This window comes from Nerophis lumbriciformis, linkage group LG08 (genome assembly GCF_033978685.3).
Source record: "Nerophis lumbriciformis linkage group LG08, RoL_Nlum_v2.1, whole genome shotgun sequence".
NCBI classification, from domain to species: domain Eukaryota; kingdom Metazoa; phylum Chordata; class Actinopteri; order Syngnathiformes; family Syngnathidae; genus Nerophis; species Nerophis lumbriciformis.
In genome coordinates, this window is record NC_084555.2 from 30,823,875 (window position 1) to 30,847,874 (window position 24,000).

General features: G+C 43.3%; 1 protein-coding gene and 1 long non-coding RNA gene across 2 annotated transcripts in view; one reads left to right on the plus strand and one right to left on the minus strand.

The window, feature by feature from the left end:
- Nucleotides 1-2,717: 2,717 nt before the first annotated feature.
- LOC133611284 (interferon alpha-inducible protein 27-like protein 1) lies at nt 2,718-4,208 on the minus strand. The gene is made up of 4 exons (XM_061967985.2): nt 4,076-4,208; nt 3,942-3,971; nt 3,675-3,836; nt 2,718-2,872 (listed from the first exon to the last, which is right to left on the minus strand). The coding sequence occupies exons 1-4, from the start codon at nt 4,119-4,121 to the stop codon at nt 2,790-2,792; spliced, it is 321 nt and encodes a 106-aa protein (XP_061823969.2). The 5' UTR covers nt 4,122-4,208; the 3' UTR covers nt 2,718-2,789.
- A 919-nt stretch (nt 4,209-5,127) lies between these two features.
- Nucleotides 5,128-24,000, plus strand: part of LOC133611285 (uncharacterized) — a 42,030-nt gene continuing 23,157 nt past the window's right edge. The window contains exon 1 of the long non-coding RNA XR_012050573.1: nt 5,128-5,146. This is a non-coding gene — a long non-coding RNA (uncharacterized lncRNA). The remainder of the gene's footprint in view (nt 5,147-24,000) is intronic.

The window sequence follows — 24,000 nt, forward strand, 5'->3', positions numbered from 1 at the left end:
AGCTGTCAATAAACACGCTGACAGCTAAACGACGTCATCGTCTCTCTGTCTTCTACTTCTCCTGCTATCACGTCACACTCCTCTCTTCTTTTTCGCAGAGCTAAAACAATTTGACTTGGTTTGCTAGCCAGGTTTTTATTTATCAAAATGGGGAGCACATGGTTCATTAATTACATACAGTATGACTGTTAGCTCTCAGCTGGAGTTAATTGTTGCTTCCAGCAGTTGTAAACACTTGCTCTCTTGAAAAATGTCTGTATGTCCATCTTATAGGCTAGTTCTCTTAATGCTACTTCTCACAGTCTGGCTTTACCTTACTAAGGTAACAGTGAAAATGTGGACTGGATTTTCAAAAAGGTAGGCGTTACTGGATTGGGTAATAAGCGCTGACAAATTCTCCACAATGTTCCCTCTAGGGACAAAATGGCTCTTTTGACAGCAAAAGTGGCTGACACTGGTGTAGGATGTGGCCTGCTTCTCACCTTGAATCAGCTGGGATAGACTCCGGCTCCCCTGTAAACCCTAAAAGAATAAGCACCACAGAAAATGAACTGAGATTTTATTTTATTTGACTCGAACATGTTAATTATGTCTTCTTATTGAATATATGTTTGGTTTATTATATTCAAGTACCGTATTTTCCGCACTATAAGGCGCACCTAAAAACCACAAATTTTCTCAAAAGCTGACAGTGCGCCTTATAACCCGGTGCGCTTTATATATGGATTAATATTAAGATTCATTTTCATAAAGTTTCGGTCTCGCAACTACGGTAAACAGCCGCCATCTTTTTTCCCCGTAGAAGAGGAAGTGCTTCTTCTTCTACGCAAGCAACCGCCAAGGTAAGCACCCGCCCCCATAGAACAGGAAGCGCTTCTTCTTCTACTGTAAGCAACCACCCGCTCGCGTAGAAGAAGAAGAAGCGCGCGAATATTACGTTTCATTTCCTTTGTGTGTTTACATCTGTAAAGACCACAAAATGGCTCCTACTAAGCGACAGGGATCCGGTTCATGAAAAGACGCAATCTCTCCATCCGCACACGGATTACTATTTCACAGCAACTGCCTAAAGACTTTCAAGAAAAGCTGGCTACTTTCCGTGCATATTGTAAAAACAAGATAGCTGAAAAAAAGATCCGGCCAGAGAACATTATCAACATGGACGAGGTTCCACTGACTTTTGATATTCCTGTGAACCGCACTGTGGATACAACGGGAGCACGTACGGTGAATATTCGCACCACAGGGAATGAGAAGTCATCCTTCACTGTGGTTCTAGCTTGCCATGCTTATGGACAGAAACTTCCACCCATGGTGATATTCAAAAGGAAGACCTTGCCAAAAGAGACCTTTCCAGCCGGCGTCATCATAAAAGCTAACTCGAAGGGATGGATGAAGAAAAGATGAGCGAGTGGTTAAGGTAAGTTTACGCGAAGAGGCCGGGTGGCTTTTTTCACGCAGCTCCGTCCATGTTGATATACGACTCCGTGCGCGCCCACATCACGCTGGTTTTTAATATATTATTAAAGTTTGACTGACCTATCTGACTGTTTTTTTGACATTCCTTTAGCGCAGTTAGATGCGGCTTATAACACGGGGCGTCTTATAGGTGGACAAAGTTTTGAAATATGCCGTTCATTGAAGGCGCGGCTTATAGCCCAGGGCGCCTTATGGTGCGGAAAATACGGTACGTTTCTGATAATAGATGGAGTTTTTACCGACATCTGCAGTCTTAAGAAGGGTCAACTTACTACTGGGATGTGTTGCCTATCTGGATGTTCTTCCTAGGCGTTCTTCCACGCCCCCTGCAGCTTGCTTGTCTCTGGAGGATAGAGTCTCAGGTGTGAGAGAGCATAAATGCTCCACGGTAACAGCCGAAACATGTCAAGGTAAACATGCAATCTGCTGTGCCAAAAATGTGTCCGAATATAAGAAACAATTTAGATACTGGATACATAGCATAAATGTGAGTGTGACTGTTGTCTGTCTGTTTCTGGTGGCCCTCTGATGAGGTGGCGACTTGTCCAGGGTGTACTCCGCCGACCACCCAAAAGTAGCTGGGATAGGCTCCAGCCACCCCCGCGACCCCGAGAGGGACAAGCAGTTGAGAAATGGATGGATGGATGGATACATAGCATACATAAACACTTACACGTACACAGGTTCTCAAACTATGTAGTTCTTATGTGTCGAAGTCAAGGCCCTGAATTATGAATTATCTATGAACCCCGGGATGATATTTGATTAGTATTATAACGGGCCCGCAGGCCACAGCCACCTGCTGCTGTTTTGCACACACCAATACTCCTCCATCAGTGTTGGGTGCTAGGAATTTTCAAAATGGGATCCCTGGGACGCCATCAAGTCATAAAAAAGGAGTCCCATTGTAAATTTTTGGGGTCCCACTTTTTTGTAACTGTTTTTAAAACAAATGATAAATGTATGCATTATCCTGTTATATCTCATATTCTATATTGTGTTTTGGAAAAAGGTTGTCAAACGTTACTTAATTCATTAAAAAATAATAATACAAAAGAAAACAAATTTTTATGCATATGTAAATGTATTCAGTTCTAAACATTCATTCACTTTCTTCTTTCCTTCATGGATCTGAACTTTACCGCTGCTGGTATTTTATTCTATATTTTTATTGTAATATTTTCAGAAGGTTTTTGTTCCATTATCGGCCAAAGTAAGACAAAGAAAACAATCTGAAGTTGTATTTATTATTATTTTTTTATTGTCATGATTTTCATAGGTTGGCCCACGTGTGCACAGATTCTTTTGATTCAGAACAATGACGAGAGGAGCGCTCCTAAAGTACCTCCTACACCAGCCACAAATCCAGAGGCAGCGCCCAGACCACCTGCACCTACATTGAGATGAAAAAAGCTCAATTTAGCCACCTTATGTTCTTTGTATTTTATTTACTTAGAAAATACACTACATTGGCACATCACTGCAAAGTGGCTATTCAGATACAAGAGAAGTCATTTCTACCATTAAAACATGCAAAATAAAGTTTTGATCAGTTTCTATTTGTACTGCAATGAATCCAATAACTTGTATTCTAAACTATTATGTTTATAAAAGACACATACACACCACTTGACAACATACTAATGAAACATGTTCTTATTCCAGGAGCAAGAACATGTTTCATGTGAACTATTGTATTGCACCACTGCTGCTCAGCAGAATAGGTTGCCTTGTAAAAATAAGCTTAAAGATACTACATTAAAATCTGTGTTTTTCCTTTAGTTATATATGAGCAATTTTTATTGATGATATTGCAGCACTGTTTGGTATATATATATATATATATATACATTTGTTTTTTTTAGTGTTTTTTATGTTTAGTTGAGTTTGTGTTTCTACTGGTTTCTATTTTGTCCCAAATAATGGGGATCAATTTGAATCAAACAAACAATTGGTTTTCTATTGTCCTTAAGTTGCATGGAGTTTAGAACTACACTGCATAATATTGACAGACATTTTATGATACTTTTGTTTCCTTATTTAGCTGCAAAGACAACAACTAGAAACACCAACATAATGCTGTTTTATGCCACTACAAACTACAACCAAAATAATAATAATGAACAAATTGTCAAATTATCTGCATTTTTTTACTAGAATAGGAAATTATAGCATATAATATTTACAATATTTACCAACAGATTGACAGACAGCCACCACGCCACCTGCTACCACCCCTCCTCCGTTGGCGATGGCTGAAACTGACATCATGCTTGAAGCAATGGATCCTGCTGCTATCCCAAGTGAGGTGAAGCCTGCTGCTCCCAGAACCACTGGAGTCGCAACCACTGAAACACCTGGACCAAAGTGAACCACATTATTGAAAAAAACACACAAATATGTTTGCATGTCGACAAAAGGCTGTTAGTCATACGGTATTTGTGTTTACACCATCATCTTACCTGCACCCACAGCAACAGCAGCAGCTGTCGCTGAAATACAAAACACCCCACATTTATTAGATATCATCAAATATATGATATTGCAATTTTAAAACACTTTTCATGATGATAAAAGTATAAAGAAGGACACCCACTCAATGCCATGTTGTTGACTATTTGCCGTACACTTCCAGTCTGCATGGAGTTTATATATATACTAGATGTGAGAGGGCGGTTGTGGAAAACCAAACCTAACAAAAAAAAGGCTGTCCTTTCATTCGTTCAACAGACAGATGAAAGTTTTGTTTCTGGTGAAATCATTCAAAACATAAAGATGGGTGTTTATGGGAACTAAGGTGGATCCTATCATTAAATTAGAGTGCGTCATTTTAAAGGTTAGGAATGTGGATTGACCGGTAAATTCACCACAACGTTTCGGTAACGCATTTCTCCATTCATTTCCACGGTAAAGACGTTCAAGTACCAACAGCGGTAACACAGTTTACGAGTTTTTACCGGATGCAAACTGTTTCTTGAGTAAGTGTAATGCTAAAGTTTGCAAGCAAAAAATTGTGTTTTCACTAATCCAGTAAAAAACTAAACAGACCATTTAAAAAACAAAGTAAACTTTAGTGAACTATGACTGTCAGAATGTGCATAAAATATAGAATGTGGGATTTACAATATGAACTATGAACAATAAAACACTGAATATTGAGAATATATAAACGTTGGTCCTTTACTTTCCAGACCACTTCCTTGATCGACATCTTTTATAATCGAGCGAGAACAACAAAGATGCAACAAACGCGGCGAAACATAAACGCCAAAGGTTAAAAAAACATCCACATATTCGATATAATATCACTGTTCTGCAGAACTTTGCTGTAGAAGCCTGCCTCCGTCTGACACTTGCTATCAGGCTATTTGCTCGGTAAACAAGCCCCGCCCACTGTACCCCATTCTCTTCTGGTCTGCATGAAGCACAGCTTTATATGTCACTCAAAAGTGCAGATTCTAACCAGTGGAATCATTTCTATAGCTTGAAAATATCCAGCCGGCTGCATTGAAATGTTAATAATGTTGTATTATGCCACGGTAGCCCAGTTAACTGCTTTTTTTATGATGTTTTGCAAGTTCCGTGCCACGACTTCAAACTTGACACCTTATTGGCTGGTTCTGAGACAAGATTGATTGCTTCAGTCGGAGTCTGATTTCTTCAGGAAGTGAGTATTGCCTTTTGAAGAAGCACATTTTCTGACACTGAATTATTATTTTTTTACACTGAACTTTTATACACTGAATTTTCTTCCACTGATTTTTTTTTTTACAATGCATTTTAAAACACTGCACTGATGTACTTTTTATACACTGTACAATGGTATGATCCACAATTTAAAAACACTTACTTTTTAAACACACGCATTTTGCCAACAAATTTGTTATTTCAATGAAATTGTCAGCATAATTTGATGTAAAAACAAACAAACAATGAGTTCACAAAGTTCAAACGAAAAAAATTCAGTTTCATAAATCCAGTGCCAAAAAAAAGCTTTTCACAATAAAGACACAAGTTAAATTCATAGTCCTGGAGAGCAGTAGACAAGAGGCCAACAGCCAGCCCATAGCCAAGCAACTTCCTGTCATGTTTGTGAGGCCAGGGGAAGGCAAAGGACACACCAGCCGACGAGGCCCCCGCAGTTTCCTCTCTCTGGCAAGGGACTGGAGTATGAGGTCTGACATCGGCAAACAGCTCCAGTTCCCCCGTGAAATCACCACCACTTCACTCCGCCCAGACATCGTGCTATGGTCTGCTGTTACCAAGTCTGCCATACTGATCGAGCTCACCATCCCCTGGGAGGAGGGAATCCAGGCTGCCTACGAGCGCAAAGCAGCCAAGTATGCAGATCTGGCTGCTGAGTGCAGAGAGGCAGGCTGGTCCACTACCATCTACCCTGTGGAAGTAGGCTGCCGGGGCTTCGTCGGCACATCAACTATAAGGCTGCTCCGAGATGTGGGAACGACTGGGGCTAAGCTCCAAAGGGAAACTAAGGCCCTTGCTGAGGAAGCAGAAAAGGGAAGCTTCTGGTTGTGGCTGAGGAGGAGGGATAAGTACTGGGGGTCGAGGCAATAAGATGGGTCAGCTGCAGGGGGTGGCAGGGAGTCGTCCCTGCCACCGCTCCGCCACCAGGAGGCGTTCCGGGGTTAAAGAGAGCGAAACTCCAATGAGCGGTGGTCCCCGGCTGATGACCCTGCAGCTGAATCAAGGCGCTGTAGGAGGCGCGTCAAGCATACTTGCCCAGCAGAAACAACACCATATCTGTACAATCAATCTGATTTTTGGGTAACCAGTGACTACTGCGAAAGGGCAGTTGACAGCCAGGAAAGACTGGTAGACTTCCAGGAAAGTCTGGATGACAGCAGGAAAGTCTGTACCGGGAGTGGGCGGCTAGTTACCCAACCCACTAGTCTTCTAGCCAGGAGACACCCAACCTCTAACTACGAAAACGAATAAGGAAAAACAACCCGAAGGCCCTCCGAGAGGCGGGGTGGAAGATGGGCCTAACAGGACTGACTACTCGGAAACGACTGGAACGGACATCGACAACGAGATGAAGACCTTCCGATTGTGCAGGTGTGGATGGGGGAAAGTGACCACATACAGGGGCTTACGGATCCATCAGGGGAAGAAGAGAAAGGAGAGTGAGAAGAAAGGCATACAACATCCTTGCACTGCTCCGGCAGATAAGACAAGCAGGACCCCCAGCCGGGGAGAGAACCACAGAGCCGAGGGTCCTAACATTGTTGATATGCGGTTGGTAGAGGAAGAACCCCCTGAGAGGAGCAGTACCCCCCTGGCATGTGAGCATGCCGAAGATAGACCTGCCAGCCCCCCAATCACCCAGCAAACAGAAAAGAGGGAACCAGGAAGAAAGTGCACCATCAAGTGGCCTAGAGCAAGTGATGTGAAGACATGGCAGAAACTGGATTCAGACCTCAGTCTAGTGCTGGAGCACTCGCTACGTGGTAAAGTGGACAAGAAACTCAACCTTCTTGGGGACATCCTGTACGAGGAGTGCAAAGCAAGATTCGGTAGCCTCACCAAGAAGCAGCACAATCTACCCCCAAGAAAGGGCAGGAGGGAGGCCGAGATTGACGCCCTGGTGCAAGATCGGCGCCAGCTCCGCAAGAGATGGAGGAAAGCATCGGCAGAGGAGAAAGAAGGCCTGAAGGTGTTATGGGACGAGGTGAGACAGAAGCTGGGCAGCATGCGAAGAGCAGAACGTATACGCAGACGCAGGAAAAGAAAGGAGAAAGAAAGAGCTAGCTTCATGAGGAATCCTTTCAAGCACGCCCGTCAGCTTCTGGAGGAGAAAAGAAGCGGGAAACTGGAAGCCACCAAGGAGGAGCTTGAGCAGTACATCAGGGGCCAATACAGCGACTCAAAGAGGAACGATCCGTTAGGTTCACCAGGATACGTCCCTCTTCCACCTCCTCCAACCACGCAGTTTGACAGCTGCCCTCCTCGACTGAGCGAGGTAAGAGCAGTCGTCAAGAAAGCGAGGTCAGCATCAGCTCCTGGGCCTAACGGAATCCCCTACAAGCTATACAAGAACTGCCCCCAAGTGCTGAAATGCTTGTGGAAGCTAATGAGCACAGCATGGAAGAATCTACTCATTCCGTCAGAGTGGCAAAGAGCTGTGGCGGTTTTTATTCCGAAGGAACAGGAGTCCCATAACATCAGTCAATTCAGGAGCATTGCACTGTTGAATGTCGAGGGAAAAATCTTCTTTGCAGTCATGGCCAAGAGATTAACCTCTTACCTCACGGAGAACGGCTATATTGACACCAGCTGCCAGAAAGCAGGAGTACCAGGTTTTCCAGGATGCGTGGAGCATTCTTCAATGATTTGGGCACAGATCCAGAGGGCCAAGCAGGAGAAGAGCGACCTCCACGTGGTGTGGCTTGACCTTGCCAACGCTTATGGTTCTGTCCCGCACAAACTCATACAGTTTGCATTGGAGTTCTTCCACGTCCCTGTTTCCATCATCAACCTGGTAACCAGCTACTTCGGGGACTTCCAGATGTGTTTCAGCCTCCAGGATTTTACAACAGGATGGCAGCGTCTGGAAGTAGGCATCGCCATGGGGTGTTCCATCTCCCCAGTCCTCTTTGTCGCAGCTTTTGAAATCATCCTCCGAGGAGCCCGCCAGACTGTAGGAGGAATGAGGCTGCAGACAGGGCAGAGGCTTCCACCACTCCGAAGCTACATGGACGATGTCACTGTGGTGCTGCAAACAGCCCCATGCACGAGAAGGTGTCTGAAGAGGCTGGATGAGCTAGTGACATGGGCACGGATGAAGATAAAACCCTCCAAGTCACGAAGCCTCTCCTTGCGCAAAGGCACCAGGAGCGACAAAACCATCTTTGTTGCAGGAGGTGAGCAAATCCCTCTACTGGTCAACCAGTCCATCCAAAGCCTGGGGAGGCAGTACAATGCGGACCTGTCGGACAAGCACGCAGGCAAGGCAGCACGGAAACAACTCTCAGAAGGCCTAGCGAGTATCAACAAGAGCCAGCTCCCCGGAAAGTACAAGTTGTGGTGTTACAACTTCACACTGTACCAAAGGGTTATGTGGCCACTGAAGATGTGCGAGATTCCATCCTTAACAGTCAACGGGTTGGACAGACTAGCCAACTCCTACATCAGAAAGTGGCTGGGCCTACCGCGTTGCTTCTCCGACACTGGCTTATTTGGGGCAACTTCGCTGCATCTGCCGATCCAGTCCATTACCCTGGGCTATAAGCAAGAGAAGGCCAGACTGGTTCTTGAGCTTGAAGAATCCTCAGATCCTACAGTGAGGAACGCACGTGTACCCACCCGAACAGGCCGGAAGTGGCAAGCAGGGCCAGAGGTCGCCAAGGCCATTGGCAGGCTCCAACACCAAGAGATAGTTGGCAGGGTGCAAGTAGGGAGAGCGGGGCTTGGCTGGGGTGATTCTCCACGCCTCTGGTCCAAGGCCACAAAGAGGGAACGCAGAGCCATGGTTGTGGAGGAGGTCTCAAGGGCAATACAGGAGCAATATACCATCAAGGCCGTGTCTCAAGGTCGCCAAGGAAGATGGACCACTTGGGAAGGTACCAGCAGCAGACCCATCAGCTGGGCCGACCTATGGAAGATGCCACAAGCCAGACTCAGCTTCCTACTCAGGGCAACCTATGACACCTTACCATGCCCTAGAAACCTCCACCAGTGGTTCGGCCAGGAGGAGAGCTGTCCCCTGTGTGGTGCTCCCAACGCCAGCCTGCAGCACTTGCTATCAGGCTGCAAGATCGCGCTGACACAGGGTCGCTACAGATGGCGGCATGATCAAGTCCTGAGGAAACTGGCCGAAGTCCTGGAGAGCAGTAGACAAGAGGCCAACAGCCAGCCCATAGCCAAGCAACTTCCTGTCATGTTTGTGAGGCCAGGGGAAGGCAAAGGACACACCAGCCGACGAGGCCCCCGCAGTTTCCTCTCTCTGGCAAGGGACTGGAGTATGAGGGCTGACATCGGCAAACAGCTCCAGTTCCCCCGTGAAATCACCACCACTTCACTCCGCCCAGACATCGTGCTATGGTCTGCTGTTACCAAGTCTGCCATACTGATCGAGCTCACCATCCCCTGGGAGGAGGGAATCCAGGCTGCCTACGAGCGCAAAGCAGCCAAGTATGCAGATCTGGCTGCTGAGTGCAGAGAGGCAGGCTGGTCCACTACCATCTACCCTGTGGAAGTAGGCTGCCGGGGCTTCGTCGGCACATCAACTATAAGGCTGCTCCGAGATGTGGGAACGACTGGGGCTAAGCTCCAAAGGGAAACTAAGGCCCTTGCTGAGGAAGCAGAAAAGGGAAGCTTCTGGTTGTGGCTGAGGAGGAGGGATAAGTACTGGGGGTCGAGGCAATAAGATGGGTCAGCTGCAGGGGGTGGCAGGGAGACGTCCCTGCCACCGCTCCGCCACCAGGAGGCGTTCCGGGGTTAAAGAGAGCGAAACTCCAATGAGCGGTGGTCCCCGGCTGATGACCCTGCAGCTGACTCAAGGCGCTGTAGGAGGCGCGTCAGGCATACTTGCCCAGCAGAAACAACACCATATCTGTACAATCAATAGTGTTGGCCCTGATGACATGTACCCTGCCTTCCACCTGAAACACCTAGAAGGACAAGCCATGGAAAATGGATGGATGGACAAAAGTCCCTTCTGCAACAGCTGCAGAGGCAGTGGCTGACAGACCATTTCTACCTACAGTGAGATGAAAAACACTTCATTCATCCACCTTTTGTAATCTTTTTTTACATTTTTTGAATACACCATACATGACAACAACATTGCATGCAGTCTGGTCAAGTACAATATGATATAGATGTAATGTATGTCTTTAAAAATAGCAATTCACAGTTTTATGACTTGATAATTGGTTTAATATTGTCCAAAGCTTAAAGGGAACCTATTATGCAAATACAACTTTTCTTACCTAGTAGTTAAGCGCTAAACTTACTCCGTTACATTTACTTTAGAAACGTTTTGAAAAAAAGTGTAGTTGCCAGAGTCGTTTTAATGATACATACTTTTTACTTGAGTATTTTTGTGAAGAAGAAACGCTACTTTTACTCTGTTACATTGAGTTTCATTCCAATCGTTATATTACAGGTCTCACAGGCGTGTGAGTTCAGTAGACAAAAGGTTGTGTTCATAGTCTAACCCCTGGAAAACACAGGCAATGTTTAAGAAGAGTGAAGACACGAACAATCCTTGAAGCTTCCCAAGTTTCCTCTCTTTATTACACATTATATATATTTCCTATAATCCACAATAACAATATAATTATTATTCTTTAAATTCAATATTACATTCTCAAAACATATCTTCTCCAGAGCACAATTGCTATTATAATGGTATATACTTCTGTATATTCACATTTCTTTATATTGGTGTTACAGAAACATCTTGAGTAATAAACTCTTTTACAAATGGGGAAGTATCACATGGACATGAAATGTCCTTGGGAAGTATACTTGGAGTCAAACAAAATGTATCCACATCACTCAGTTCATTATCTATTTACAAATATAAGAAACAACAATAACATATTTACACAGATAATAATATGACTTTGTGTGAGATAAAGATAGAAGAGTATTTCTTTACAACACAGAACTATATATACACGCTGCAGTGCTCTTCGGTTGGCATACAAAGGGTTAACTGCTCTCAACTGACCCACACGCATAGAAGAGCTAGCTAGATGCTAACACACGGTGGTATTAAAGTCTAAAGGCACTAAAACATCAATCTCTGTCGCTGAACCATATTACATTTGAATTGTAGGGTGTTTAATTATCAAACGTTTACATTTGAGATATTTCACAACATTACTGACCTGGAAAACACAGGCAATGTTTAAGAAGACTGAAGACACGAACAATCCTTGAAGCTTCCCAAGTTTCCTCTGAGGGGAGGGGGAGGAAATACCCACACCTAAAAAGGGACCTACAAGCAACTACTTCACTACACATTAGTTCCGCTCTTCATTTCTGTCTTTACACTACATGGATGGAAAACGGCTATAACCTCTGTCAATAAAAAGTGATTGACAAAAAAACATATATATTCCACATTGTGAAGGCATCACAGTTACATTTATTGATATCATAAATATTAAAAATCTATTGACTAAAACTTGCAAAGACAAATCCATTTGTCAGCCAGCCTTTTTCTGGCCGGCACTGTCACATGACTCGGTTTCGCCAATCCAATGTTAGCTTTAGTGACGTTTGACTCCATTTCACCAATCAAACATTCTTCGTTGCTATCCGGTGGCAGGGGTTAATTTTGTTGAATTAGATGTAGATTTAGATTTAGATTTAGATTTATTGGTTCCTATGGGGAAATTCATTTTCACTGACCGTATATTTAGACAATAAACATTACACATCACGGACAAAAATAGCAAAAAGACATCATACAGGACAGTGACAGCACCAACACATTTACAGGCTTGTCAGACAGGTTGGCCGGGCCTGCTGTTTAGAGCGGCTATAGCTTCAGGGATGAGGCTTTTCCCGAGGCGGGCCCTCCGGAATTTGACGATTCTGTACCTGCGCCCTGATGGTAGTGGGATGATATATTGGTAAAGTGGGTGAGTGATATCCTGGACTATTGTGTTTGCCAGTCGAATGATGGACCTGTGGTTTAGATCTGAGATGTTGGGTGTGGGTAGGCTGATGATTTTAGCTGCTGTGTTTGTAATGCGTGTGAGTTTGGTTACGGAAAGTATAGTGAAGAAACATGTGGAACAGTACAGAAGGATGGGTTGAACAATGCTTTGGTACAGTAATAACAGTAGGTAAGGTGCAACGTATAGTCCTTTAAGTTTACGGATAGCTGACAGTCTTTGTTGACTTCTTTTTTGAATGTCCGTTGTGTGCTGATCAAGGGTGAGTTTATTGTCCAAGGTTACTCCCAGGTAATAAAAATTTCGCCTTAGTAATCGTCAACAACCTATTATCCCCTGACTAAAATAGGACGATAACGAATCACAGCAAATGCACGTCGATGAAAACAATGACGAAATTAATTGACAATTTATTCGACGAAAATAAAAACGAGACAAAAATGTTAACAGAGACGAAATCCAATCATATTTAATTTCGTCTTTAGACGAGTGGACAAGTTAGGAATCCATCCAATTACAGTAGCATGCAGGAGAGGGGCGGGGGTAAATCACGGTGGGGATCCAATCAGAACTACAACTACTAAGATGCAGTGTTCGGATTTTTCACCGGGAAACAAAGCTACATTGTAGGGATGTAACGATAAACGTAATAATGAAGACAGCGACAAGACTCCTGGCGGTTAGTATTAACCTTTTAAATTAAGGTGATCTAAAAACTAAGATTGATAACTTCACTTTGATAAACTCACGACTAGGGTTGTGCCGATACCAATAATTTGGTACCGGTACCGTTACCAAAATGTATATCGATACTATGCGATACTTTTTGATACTTTTTCAAATACCGGTAAACGGAACTACAAAAAAATGTCAATATTGGCTTTATTTTAACAGGAAATCTTACAATAAAATAACCATATGTTTCCTATTGCACTGAAATAACAATTTTACAAGGTTAAAATATAAATTAAAAAGCATTAAATACATTGGGCTTTTCTTTTTGCACTCAAAGAACAATTTACAATTTTCCATATTACACAAAGTCTCCCATAATCAATGATTAGGTTAGAATAGAACAGAAAGTTTTACTGACATTATATTAAATTATTCATGATTTATGGTTGCCACTCCTGGTGTGTCCTTTAAGAAAAATACAATTATTAGTAAGTACTAAAATCAAAACTATGGATACATGTACACAGATAAGCCATGTAGCAGGCAAAACACACATTGTTAAAGTTCAAACACAAATTGTAGGAATTTGTTTCAAAATTTACTAATTTCACTTGCATTAGTTGACGTTAGATGGGCGGTCTTTACTCTGCTAATATTCAACATCAAGCCAAGCAGCTGTGTGCGCGTCTACGTATCTTCATGTCAGTGATGTGCAGTCAGGGGAGGCAGGTAAGGCGGGGCCCTCACGTGCCATCATGGAAAGAAAAAAAAAGAAAAAAGAAAAAAAAATAATTAAATTGTTATATGTATCCAGTGATTATACTATAAAGTTATTTTCCATTTAACTTCACTAGTTTTAGATTATTTTTTATTCAAAATCGCTGAATTTTCACATTTGCCGTTCAAATGCTGAGAAGAGACTTGCGGTGAGTCAGCAGCCAGTTGAGGCACGTCACTGAGTTGAGCCTCACCATGGATTGCGCAATGACTCGGCTAACTGCTGGCCTGCTGTGCAGTGGGACCGTATTGCTATCTGAATTATATTATACATTTCCATAGTTTAGTTAGCTGAGGTATATAATGTACAGTGTATTTTGTCAACAACTGTATGTGTGTAACGTATTTCTTGTGCTGAGCAATCATAAAACTGCTGCAAAGACGCACTGTGTGAGGCTCGCAGTAATCCCGCCTCCTGGTGGTAGAGGGCGGTAGTGATCCCAGGGAGCATTTCTGCGACTACTCGGCTGCAGAATAAGTGACAACAAGCAGCAACAGTTAGCAGCGATCGTTTGTTTTTTCCTCTTGCCTGGACTATTAACATGGAAGATTACATATCTAAAATAAAACAGTTTTCTAAACTGGACTTTCAATCGAAGCAGGAGGTAATACTTAAAGGAAGATCTCCATCGAGACAGAGAGACTTTTAAAACTGAAGAAAGATAAGGAAGACTTCAATAAACAAGTTATCGATGCTTTTGTTCAAAAGGAGCTGCGCATGGACTTCATTTATAAGTAAAGGTAAGACCATAATAACGTTTTTTTTAATTAAATTTGCTTTTTTGTGTGCTACAGTTTGTATGTGTAAAGTTAAAGTTAAGTTAAAGTACCAATGATTGTCACACACACTATGTGTGGTGAAATTTGTCCTCTGCATTTGATCTATCCCCTTGCTCACCCCCTGGAAGGTGAGGGGAGCACTGGGCAGCAGAGGCGCCGCGCCCGGGAATCATTTTTGGTGATTTAACCCCCAATTCCAACCCTTGATCCTGAGTGCCAAGCAGGGAAGAATTCTGGTATGAGCTTTTAAACATAACCCGTTAACTGCTGCCAATCAAATGGTGAATAAGATACTGTTTAGGGTTCATATGTTTGTAAATCTGACTGTGATGAAGTCAGTGCCTCACCAGCCATGAACCTCACCGCACGTCACTGCTACATGTGCACAACAGGGGAGCTGGTTAACTCATGAGAGTAGCATACAGTATGTATGTTTGCGAGAATGGCAACTTGTTGGCTGAGTGACGTCAGTGAGTGAGTGGGTGAGTAAAGAGAGAGAGAAGAAAAGCGTGCACTGCGCAGTAGAGTGATGAACGGTCCGGTTGTGTCCCGCAAAACTAATAATAAAGCAACTACAATGTCACAAATCAGCGGCCTCGTCATTCAGACCCGAAAGCAGAGTGCAGGAGATCCAGTGCCAGGTAAAGTGAAGGGTGTTACCACCGACCAAAACATCCGCCCTGGAAGGAACGTCTGTCCCGGGCTCCTCGACTTCGGTCTGCACCAAAGCCGTACAGCAGGACAGGTGTAACAACTACATTATTACCTGTCACTCTTTATAACTCCTTGTGCAGATCTGAATGCCTACTATTGAAATGTTTACCTAAGGTTGAAGCAAAGGTGGTAATACTAATCGCCACATTTGGCGAGGCGTGTTTTAAAGCAACACTTGCAGCTCGACGCCTCCTTGTTTAAAGCGTCACCTTTATTGTTAGTTTTGAAGCCCAAATACCTCCACATTGCGCTTCACCACCCTCTTTATTAACCAGTAGAATTTCCGTTTTTTGCCATTCTTCCTCTCCAAGATGTCATTGATTGTATGCCCTTTGTGTGCGTTTTGACACACTCAACAACTCGCACCTCGGCTCTGTAGTCACCGCCAAACAGTGGCATTCGGATGAAAGAACGGTACCTGTATTTTTCAAAGAGAGATTTCAATTATTAGTATTGCGGTACTTTATTAGTACTAGTATACAGCACAAGCCTACTGACGACGAACTGACTGGTGCCAGCTCGCTAGCTTAAATGCTAACATGAAAACTAAAGATATACGTCTTTCTCAGTTAAAAAGAACATACCCCAATCTAAACTTCTATAAACACATTACTGTCTGAGCAACTAAGCTATTCAGTTTTGCACATTGAACCTACAAGCTGTGCTCTCTTACCACGGAATTATGATGATCGGGCTTTTCTCCTCCCTGAGCTGCTACCTTATTGTGGTGGAGGAGTTTGCGTGTCCCAATGATCCTAGGAGCTATGTGGTCTGGAGTCTTCTATGCCCCTGGTAGGGTCTCCCATGACAAACAAGTCCTACGTGAGGGACTAGACAAAGAGCAGCTCAAAGACTTCTATGAATAGACAATATCGAGGACTGAGGTTTCCCTCGCCCAAAAGTGGGTCACCGGTTGCCCCTCTCTGGAGGCAGGCGTGGAGGTGGGGCTTGATGGCGAGCGCCTTGTGCCCCGTGGGGCCCGGCCGAGCACAGCCCGAAGAGGCAACGTGGCTCCACCCTTTCAATAGTCGGGTGCTCTGTAAGCTGGCAGGAAGTCAAAAGCAGGGCCATATGTGGTCCGATCCTCAGCTACAGAAGCTAGCTCTTGGGAGGTGGAATGTCACCTTGCTTGGGGGAAATGAGACTGAGTTGGTGCACGAGGGAGGGAAGTTACGGCTGGATCTTTTCTGTCTCACTTCGACGCACAGCAAGGACTCTGGAAGTAGTCTGTCAGGAAGTGGTGGTGACGAACCCCAAGATGCAGAGACGGCAGGCTGGATGCAGGAAAACATGATTTAATGTCCAAAAGAAAATGCAGGAAAACAGGAATCAGGAACCAGGAAACAGGTAAACTGGAAACAGCGAACAGCTAACAGGAAACCAAGGAACAAGGAGCTAGGAGACAGCAAACTGCAAACAGCTATCAGGATCACAGCACACAATACTCCAGCACTGACTGGAGGGCGAGGCAGGTATAAATAGTAGCCTGATTGGCAATTGCCACCAGGTGTGTCAGACTGCCAATCAGGTACAGGTGAGGAAACAAGCGCTCAGGGAGACGTGCAGGAAAAGGAACCAAAATAAGAGCGCTGACAGGAAATAAAACACAGAGGAAAAAACACAACATAACCAAACTGTCACTGACAAGCCTGACAGTAGCCCCCCTTCCGATAACGGATACCAGACGTTCTAGGGAAAAAAAAAAAAAAGTCCAAAGTCACGGGAGGTCGGAGGGAGGACAAGGCGGTGGGCTGCCAGGCCAAGTGTCCCTGCAACCAGCGGGGAAGAGTCAGGTGGCGACGGCGAGTTGAACGCCGCCGCAATTGGCGAGGCGGTCGCCCATGGAACGGCTACATCCGTGTTCGACGAGAGGCCGCATGCCAGGGCCTGATGGCCGCATGTGCGTCATGCCAGCTGGAGGTCGCGGAGGTCGTGGAGGCCGCAGAGGCGACGATGCTGGAGATGCTGGCGATGCTGGCGATGCTGGCGAAGCTGTGGGACGGCCCGCCAGAGACGAAGAAGCTGATGTCGGCGTGGGCGGAGCCAGATACGAGGAAGACGATGTCGTCACCGTGGGCGAACCCAGAGACGAGGAAGTCGATGTCGTCGGCATGGGCGGAGCCAGAAGAGCAGGCGGCTCATCTGCCGGCGTGGGAGGGCCCACCGGGGTTGATGGCGGCCTCCGCAGGCACACCGGGGTGGATGGCGGCGTCTGCAGGACCACCGGGGTGGATGGCTGTGTCTGCAGGACCACCGGGGTTGATGGTGGCGTCCGTAGGACCACCTGGATGGATGGGTACAAGCAGCCGAAATTAGTTTCCTTCATCGGGTGGTGGGGCTCTCCCTTAGAAATAGGTTGAGAAGTTATGTCATATGGGAGGAGCTCAGAGTAAAGTCGTTGCTCCTCCACAGGACCATCAGTGCTTAATATTATAAACTTATCACTTTCATCTGGTACTGTTCCCCTAGCATTCAAAAAAGCGGTTATTCATCCTCAAAAGACCTAACCTCAATCCTGACCTCATAGTAAACTACCCACCTTCCCTTTATCTCGAAAATCCTCGAAAAAATTGTTGCACAGCAGCTAAATGAACACTTAGAATCTATCTATCTATCTCTCTGAACCCTTTCAGTCCGGTTACAGGGCAGATCACTCTACGGAGACAGCTCTCGCAAAAGTGACTAATGATCTAATGCTAACTATGGATGCTGATGCGTCACCCATGTTGCTGCTACTTTGATCTTAGCGCTGCTTTCGATACCGCCCATCATAACATTCCATTAGAATGTATCAAAACATGTTTTGGTATGTCAGACTTAGCCTTTTATTGGTTTAACTCCTATCTTACTGAGAGGATGCAGTGTGTCTCCCATAACAACGTGACCTCGGAGTATGTTAAGGTAACGTGTGGAGTTCCACAGGGTTTGGTTCTTGGCTCTGCACTCTTCAGCATCTTTATGCTGCCGCTAGGTGACATCATATGCAAATACGGTGTTAGCTTTCACTGTTATGCTGATGACACCCAACTCTACATGCCCGTATAGCTGACCAACACGCCAGATTGTAGTCAGCTGGAGGCGTGTCTTAATGAAATTAAACAATGAATGTCCAGAAACTTTTTGCATCTTAACGCTAAGAAAACGGAAAAGCTAATTATCGGTCCTGATAAACACGGGCACCTATTTAATAATACCACCTTAACATTTGACAACCAAACAATTATACAAAACATTTGAGTCACACATTACTACAGTGTTACTAAAATGGCCTTCTTTCATCTCTGTAATATCGCTAAAATTCCATTTTGTCCACCACCGACGCTGAGATCAGTATTCATGCGTTCGTTACGTCTCGTCTCGATTATTGTAACGTATTATTTTCGGGTCTCCCTATGCTAGACTTTTGACAAGAACAAGAAAGTTTGATCATTTTACGCCTATACTGGCTCACCTGCATGGCTTCCTGTGCACTTAAGATGCAACTTTAGGGTTTTATTACTTATGTCTAAAATACTAAACGGTCTCGCTCCATCCTACCTTGCTGATTGTATTGTACCATATGTCTCGGCCAGAACGGCTTATTAGTGATTCCCAGAGATAAGAGATGGTCAGACAGCGACTTGAAAACGGTCTGTAAAACGTTATCTATGCAACAGTTTGAGCAAAGAACCACCGTTTACATCTTATATAAACCACACAGAAGTGTTTTAAATGTAGGAAAAAAATCAGTAATCGACCCCTAAAAGGTTTCATGGAGTTCAGAAGTACGTTGCATAATGTTGAGAGATGTTCCTTTGACGTCTTGCATTTTTTTTTCCAAAATATAAACTTGGGCGTTTATAAAAACCCTGATAGGTTGTATGATATATTACAATTGTATTAGAAGGCATTTTTTTTAAGGGTAGGAATGTAGATTGACCGGTAAAATCCTCACAACGTTATGGTGTAGTGACTGCAGTGACGTCAAGAAACTGTTGTCTGATTATTCAGAGAATAGATGACTCGAGATGAAATGACAGAGATTAAATGGTCACTCAAAGGGACAAATTGAATGTTTCTTCTAAGTCTACACAACACATGTGGACTGGACTGGTTAGCCAACTCTGACCCCTCAGTACCCTGCAGTATTCTCTTGAGGGTGTAGAGTTGGTCAAGTGTACCACAAGAAGGGCTTTCTATTTATCTATTTGGATTATTTCTCATTTTAATTCTTATTTTGCGTCGTTGTGATTATTTATTTTATGCAAGGTGACAACTATTATCACTTACTTGCAAGAGGAGCGATCCAGTGACGTGCGGTGAGGTTCATGGCTGGTGAGGCACTGACTTCATCACAGTCAGATTTACAAACATATGAACCCTAAAGAGTATCTTATACACCATTTGATTGGCAGCAGTTAACGGGTTTTGTTTAAAAGCTCATACCAGCATTCTTCCCTGCTTGGCATTCAGCATCAAGGGTTGGAATTGGGGGTTAAATCACCAAAAATTATTCCCGGGCACGGCGCCGCTGCTGCCCACTGCTCCCCTCACCTCCTAGGGGGTGATCAAGGGATGGGTCGAATGCAGAGGACAAATTTCACCACACCTAGTGTGTGTGTGACAATCATTGGTACTTTAACTTAACTTTAACTTTACACATACAAACTGTAGCACACAAAAAAGCACATTTAATTAAAAAAAACGTTATTATGGTCTTACCTTTACTTATAAGTGCGGGAACAGTGGTGTTCGTGTTGGATGAGTTGTGAATGAATGAAATATGAAATCCGTGCTGCAGTCTGCAGGTGTACCTAAAGTTGTGTCCCTGCAGTCATTCACGGCTCCTTCGGCGCGAGCATTGTTGTTTTTGCACTTTTTGGCTTCTTGTTAAGTGACTTTTTTTGGGTGGATTCGGTCTTGCACGAGGAGGGTTTGGGTGTGGGCTTTGGTTGGTGTGGCGCTCCCATCGAGGGGTGCATTCTGCGACGGGGGTGCATTAACCGGCACCAGGAGGCGGGATTACTGTGAGCCTCACACAGTGTGTCTTCGCAGAAGTTTTATGATTGCTCATCACAAGAAATACGTTACACACATACAGTTGTTGACAAAATACACTGTACATTATATACCTCAGCTAACTAAACTATGGAAATGTATAATATAATTCATATAGCAATACGGTCTCACTGCACAGCAGGCCAGCAGTTAGCCGAGTCCGCAATCCATGGTGAGGCACAACTGAGTGACGTGCCTCAACTGGCTGCTGATCACCGCACCGTCTCTTCTCAGTATTTGAATGGCAAATGTGAAATTCAGCGATTTTGAATAAACATAATCTAAAACTGGTGAAGTTAAATGGAAAATAACTCTATAGTATAATCACTGAATACATAAAACAATTTAATTTTTTTTTTTTCTTTTTACATTTTTTTTCTTTCCATGATGGCGGTGACCTGCCTCCAGTGACCACACGTCACTGGAGCGATCACAATAATTAAATTACTTAATATTTGTTACATACACACTGGTTAGAGTGTCCGCCCTGAGATCGGTAGGTTGTGAGTTCAAACCCCAAGTCATACCAGAGACTATACTAATGGGACCCATTACCTCCCTGCTTGGCACTCAGCATCAAGGGTTGGAATTAGGGGTGTCAGATCTTGTTTTTATTGATGTTTCCATTCTGTTTGCACATGTTTTTACATTATTTTTGTGGACTTTCTGTATCTGCACTGGAACCACATCATTTCCCCATTGTGTGATAAACAAAGTCTATCCGATTTTGTAGTGGCTATTTTGGCTGGTCACTTTTTTCCCGTCTGTGAAGCATAGTCCTAATACAACCACTTTAAAAGTGTTGACACTTCTTGTTGAGTCGGCTGGATGTCAACTCAAATGGTAGACCAACCGTGTTGACATATAAAAAGTACAACTTTGTTCATTGTAATGTTCATGTATTTATGTTTTTCATGTGTATGCACACATAAACACACATACAGTATTAGATGAGATCAATGAGATAAGGTAAGAACAGGATAGAATAATGTCCCTAACGGCCCCTCATAAGAAACTGCTGTGGAACTAGTTAAAATGCAATATGCCATGGAAATACAATGTTAACAATTTTGTACAAATAAGTACAGTTGCACTTGTTTTTTCAAATGTTTGTATTCTGTAAAAGAATGAGTTAAATGTATAAAATGACTGGTTAATGGTGCTATTATGAAGTGCAATGTCAGCACTATTTTTTTCCTGCAATTTCAAATGCACTCGTTTTAATAAATAAATACAGCGTTTTAAAAGCATAAACAATCTGTGTAAATATATTAGTCTGTGGTAAAAGGACTTGAAAGGACTCGAAACTCAAAATGCAGGACTTGGGACTTGACTTGAGACTTTCCAGTCTTGATTTTGGACTTGACTCGGGACTTGCCTGTCTTGACTCGGGACTTGACTCGATTCTTGAGGGCAAAGACTTTAGACTTACTTATGACTGGCAAAACAATGACTTGGTCCCACCTCTGGTGTTTACGCCATCGTCTTTTTATTTTCGTTTATCATCACTTTTCATGATGATGAAGAATAAAGAAAGGTATACTCACTCGAACTCAATCCCATGGTGTCGCCTAGTCTTTGCACTACCAGCCTGCATGGAGTTCAAATAGTGGACTAGATGTGGGAGGGCGCTTCTGGAAACGAAATGTGCTTTCATCCATTTACTGCCGGAGGAAAGTTTCGTTTCTGGAGAATACATTCACAACATAAACATTGCCAGTGTTTGCATGGAAACGCACGTGGATCCTGATTAAAGTGAGTCATTTTTATGATTAGAGTGAGTCATTTTCAAGGTTTGGAATTTATATTGTAGTGTTGGACGAGTTGTCAAAGGGCTTTACCTAAAAGATGCCTAGGAATGCTGAAAAACTGCATGATTATAATGAATTTCAATGATCACTTTGATGGCATACACAAATGAAAGGCATACTCGTTCCGGCCATACAGCCATACATGTCACACTAAGAGTGGCTGCATAAACAACTCCAACGCTGTCACAAACATGCGCCACACTCTAAAACCACACCAAACAAGAATGCCAAACATATTTTGGAAGAACATCTGCACCCCAACACAACATAATCACAACAGAGCAAATACCCAGAACCCCTTGCAGCACCAACTCTTCCGTAACGCTACAATATATTTAATTCACCACAACATTTTGGTAACGCGCTCCATTCATGTCCACGATAAACACGTTCAAATTTATTATTCTATTAATATATTTAAAAGTTATTATTTACAATACCTGGTTGTACGTTTTACGTACAGTACATTAATGATCAAATCCAGGCTGACAACATCCATCCATCCTATTTTTACCACTTGTCCCTCCCGGACTTTTATTTATTTTTGATATGTCGACTGAATGTATTTTATCTACACTCTTTGATTTTAATTCAAATGTAATCATTTATAATGACTATATTATTTGATTTTAATTTCAATCATGATTATTTTGTTCCTCCAATAGGCTTTCTGCCTTGTTTATCACAATCAACAGAGGTGGAGAGGAGCAGCTAAAGATGTTTTCTTAACTTTTTAAGAAAATGTGAAAGTCCGTTTCTATTTTTTTATTTTTTTGAAAAAGGCCAAACACCCTGCCACTGTTTTTAATATTGTCTCCATTGAGCCTAAGTGTGAGTCCATCCATCCATCCATTAATTTTCTACTGCTTGTCCCTTTTGGGGTCGCGGGGGGTGCTGGAGCCTATCTCAGCTACATTCGGGTGGAAGGCGGTGTACACTCTGGACAAGTTGCCACCTCATCGCACTCTAGTGTTTTAGGAAACTGTTGGAAAAATGTTAATCTCCCAAGTTTTGAACTGAACTCCAAGGCGGTATAGTGTCATTCTCGGGCCATTAGTTTAGTTAGCCCTGCTAACTAACTAAATAGAAAAACGCTTGTTAACACTTAAGCAAACACTTAAGCAAACACTTAAAAACTTAAACATATGTATCTGACCTCTGCTGAGTTAAATTTTGTTTTGCAAGAAACAAAAATATTACAAGAGAGCTTTGGCTTTTGTTATTTAATATTGAATCCATCCAGTGACGTGCAGTCACTAGAGGCAGGTGAGGCGGGGCCTCACCTGCCATCATGGAAAGAAAAAAAATGTAAAAAGAAAAAATGTTTATTAAATTGTTATATGTATCCAGTGATTATACTATAAAGTTATTTTCCATTTAACTTCACCCGTTTTGGATTATTTTCATTTAATATCGCTGAATTTTCACATTTTCCGTTCAAATACTGAGAAGAGACTTGCGGTGAACAGCAGCCAGTTGAGGCACGTCACTCAGTGCCTCAACATGGATTCCGGACTCGGCTAACTGCTGGCCTGCTGTGCAGTGAGACCGTATTGCTATATGAATTATATTATACATGTCCATAGTTTAGTTAGCTGAGGTATATAAAGTACAGTGTATTTTGTCAACAACTGTATGTGTGTAACGTATTTCTTGTGCTGAGCGATCATAAAACGGCTGCAAAAGACGCACTGGCTGAGGCTCGCAGTAATCCGCCTCCTGCACCCCCGCCGTAGAATGCACGGCAACCCCTGACGGGAGTGTTATATCAACTAAAGCCCACACTTAAACTTTCCACGTGCAAGATTGAATCTATTTAAAAAAGTTATTTCATAAGAAGCCAAAAAGTGCAAAAACAATAATGTTCGTGTTGGAGGAGTTGTGAATGACTGCAGGGCCACAACATTAGGTACACCTGCAGTCTGCAGGTGTACCTAATTCACAACTCCTCCAACACGAACATTATTGTTTTTGCACTTTTTGGCTTCTTATTAAATAACTTTTGTAACCTATTTTTATGGGCTTTCCTCTTTGTGATGTTAAGTTCCTGTTATGCGCTGTTATACAGTATATGC